The sequence below is a fragment of the Stegastes partitus genome, unplaced genomic scaffold (assembly GCF_000690725.1).
Source record: "Stegastes partitus isolate 25-593 unplaced genomic scaffold, Stegastes_partitus-1.0.2 Scaffold2707, whole genome shotgun sequence".
Lineage (NCBI taxonomy): Eukaryota > Metazoa > Chordata > Actinopteri > Pomacentridae > Stegastes > Stegastes partitus.
The window spans coordinates 257-3,010 of record NW_007580438.1 but is presented as its reverse complement, the minus strand read 5'-3'; the positions used below and the strand labels follow the sequence as shown (position 1 = coordinate 3,010).

Genomic DNA, 2,754 nt, shown 5'->3' with positions numbered 1-2,754 from the left:
TGACTTCACTCTGAGCATCAGTGGAGTTCAGGCTGAAGATTCAGGAGTTTATTACTGTCAGAGTTATCATTACATCAACAGTCAGTGGACGTTCACACAGTGAAAAAGCGTCGTACAAAAACCTCCTCAGTCAGACTGAACAGAAGCTGAACTGAGACTCACACTTCACTGAACACACTGTTGAAGCACACAGACACACACAAAGATAACTCACGGTGTTCACTGTTTCTCCTCCAGGTTTTGTCCTGAACACAAGACAACAGAACATGTGACTGAACAAAGACTCATCATTTGGCTTCATACAGTGTTTGAAGATGCAGCAGAACCTCCACATTCAGTGTGTGACAGTTGAAGCTGCTCCAACCATCACAACTTCAGTCTTGTCTTTGTTCTGCTGTGACAACAAAGACAACATGATCTGTGGCTGACAGATAAGGACTGAATCAGTTTCACACTGTGACACAGATGGAAATATTTCTGCAGCATGTGTTTCAGTAGATTCTAGTTGACAGCATTCATGTCTGCACTCTAGTTGGTCGTCATCGTCTCACAGTTTTCTACACAGAAGCACAATTTGACTCAACACAAACTCCTTGTTCCTCATCTCTGAAGCAGCACACTGAACACTGAATGATGCATCAGCTTTCTGAGCAGTTCTCAGCAGTTGTTGATAGATTTTCTTTGGGGAAACACATGACAGCTGAGCTGGTGAACAGATGAGACCTGAGAGCAGCCGTTCATTCAGGTGGAAGGTTGGAGTTTGGAGAAATCACATGTTTCAAGGGAGGGAATTCATAAAGTTTCACCAGGTCATCAGTGTGTAGAAGTTTCTATTGTGGTGAAGCTTTGCAGTGATGTGAAGGAAGCAGTGAAACGTCTGATGATGAATGAATCTATTGGAGGTCAGAAGGTCGTGTGAATCTTTGCACCAGTCGACCAGAGAACTCATGTGATGTGTTCAGGTGATGGACTGAAGGGATGGCAGCAGGTTTGTTACCCAGAAGACACCTGAGTTACACTTTGAACTCACTTCACAAGCGTTTTATAGAATTATCAAACTGGACAGGATTATATTTGATCATTTACAGATTTAGACTCTGAGGAAGCAGACGATGAAAATGAGACTAACTTTAACTATGAATCACTTCCTAACTGGCTGCATCAACCTGTGAACTAATACATGAACAGAAACAGTCTGCTCTGACGTTTCTGTCATTAAAGTTTGGAGTAAATTGTTTCCAGAATCACATGTGGTCTGTTTTCTAGATAACAGAAGATAAAACTGAGACGTGCTGTTTGTTCATCCTGCTGTTGGAATCTGTTCATCTCAGAAAACACTGCAACCAGCCTGAAGTTGTCACTGTGGAAAAACCCACAAGAAGGAAAAATGGAACAGTTGTGTTTCTGTGTTTTGGAGTTTGATGTTTGTGTGTCCAGTGTTGTCAGCAGGTAAAGTGTCTGGAGGAGCTAAACTCCAGGAAATAAAGAAAAGACGATGTGGGCTGTTCAATATGAATGGAAGCAGTAATTTGTCCATCAGTGAGGAGGAAACCTGGTGATGTGTTGAGGACGGCTGCAGCTGACTGACTCTGAGTGTTTGCATATGTGTCCTGCCTCTGTGCTCCCAGACGTTAAGAGGCCAGTGTTGATNCAGTGGCAAACACTATCTGCACTGGTACCAACAGAGAGATGGAGGAGTTCCTAAACTTCTCATATCCAGGGCTGATGAACGACAATCTGGGATTCCAGGACGTTTCACAGGCAGCGGATCAAACACTGACTTCACTCTGAGCATCAGTGGAGTTCAAGCTGAAGATGCTGCAGTTTATTACTGTCAGAGTTATCATGAAATCAACAGTCAGTATGTGTTCACACAGTGAAAAAGCGTCGTACAAAAACCTCCTCAGTCAGACTGAACAGAAGCTGAACTGAGACTGATTTAGTTCACTGAACACACACACACTCACTAAAGTGAACTGAACATGTCACTGTTCCAGCTGTGACCATCAATGAACATTTATCAAAACAAGTTCAGTGACTTACAACAATATCTGTAGAAAATCAAACTGTCTCTGTGTCAAGCGTTTCTCCCACTCACAATGACCAGCTACTGTCATTGGTGAATTGAGGATTTCACATGTGCAGCGTCCTGCTTGAAAAAGGATGATTTGTTCTCCAGCTTGAATTGAGGTCCACTCATTGACCAAACAGTTGCTTCTTTTTTTTCTTTCTTCTTTTATTTTGCAGTTGGCTGTTTAGTTCAGGAAGTCATAGCAAGGCAACAAGGTGACAAGGTGACAAGGTGTTCAGGTGAAAATCCAGCTGCCCCCCGGATCTTGTAGACGAATCAGTCCTACACAGGTGGCTGCAGATTCCTACACGTTTTTGAACAGAAATCCATGACGACTTCTTTGTCAGCGAGACTTCACTTAGTTCAGCACTTCCTCCTCAGGTGCTGTGTGCGTCCCTCTTTGTGCTCCAGGTAACAACCCTGCAGCCACAGATTGGTTCCGCTCAGCAGATTGTCACACCTGTGTGTGCCTGTTTACTCATCTTTATTTCAAGATTACAGCTTTTTTCTTTCACAGAAACTACAGTTTGACTTAACACTCTATCACAGTTTCTCATCATCTAATCATTTTCAATATAATCCCGTGTTTCTATGTAATTAGCGTCTCACTGAATAACAGCTTACTCAACTATGTCTTATGAAAGGGAAATATGAGGACACAGATCAGACTCAGCAGGTTTTAA

The 2,754-nt window shown here is 42.7% G+C and overlaps 1 gene segment (V, D, J or C); it reads left to right on the top strand.

The window, feature by feature from the left end:
• LOC103375615 (Ig kappa chain V-II region Cum-like) overlaps positions 1–1,972 on the top strand; it is a 4,600-nt gene extending 2,628 nt beyond the window's left edge. Inside the window, 1 exon segment of the V gene segment in view lies at positions 1,649–1,972. Coding sequence covers positions 1,649–1,880 — 232 coding nt within the window.
• Positions 1,973–2,754: the final 782 nt, after the last annotated feature.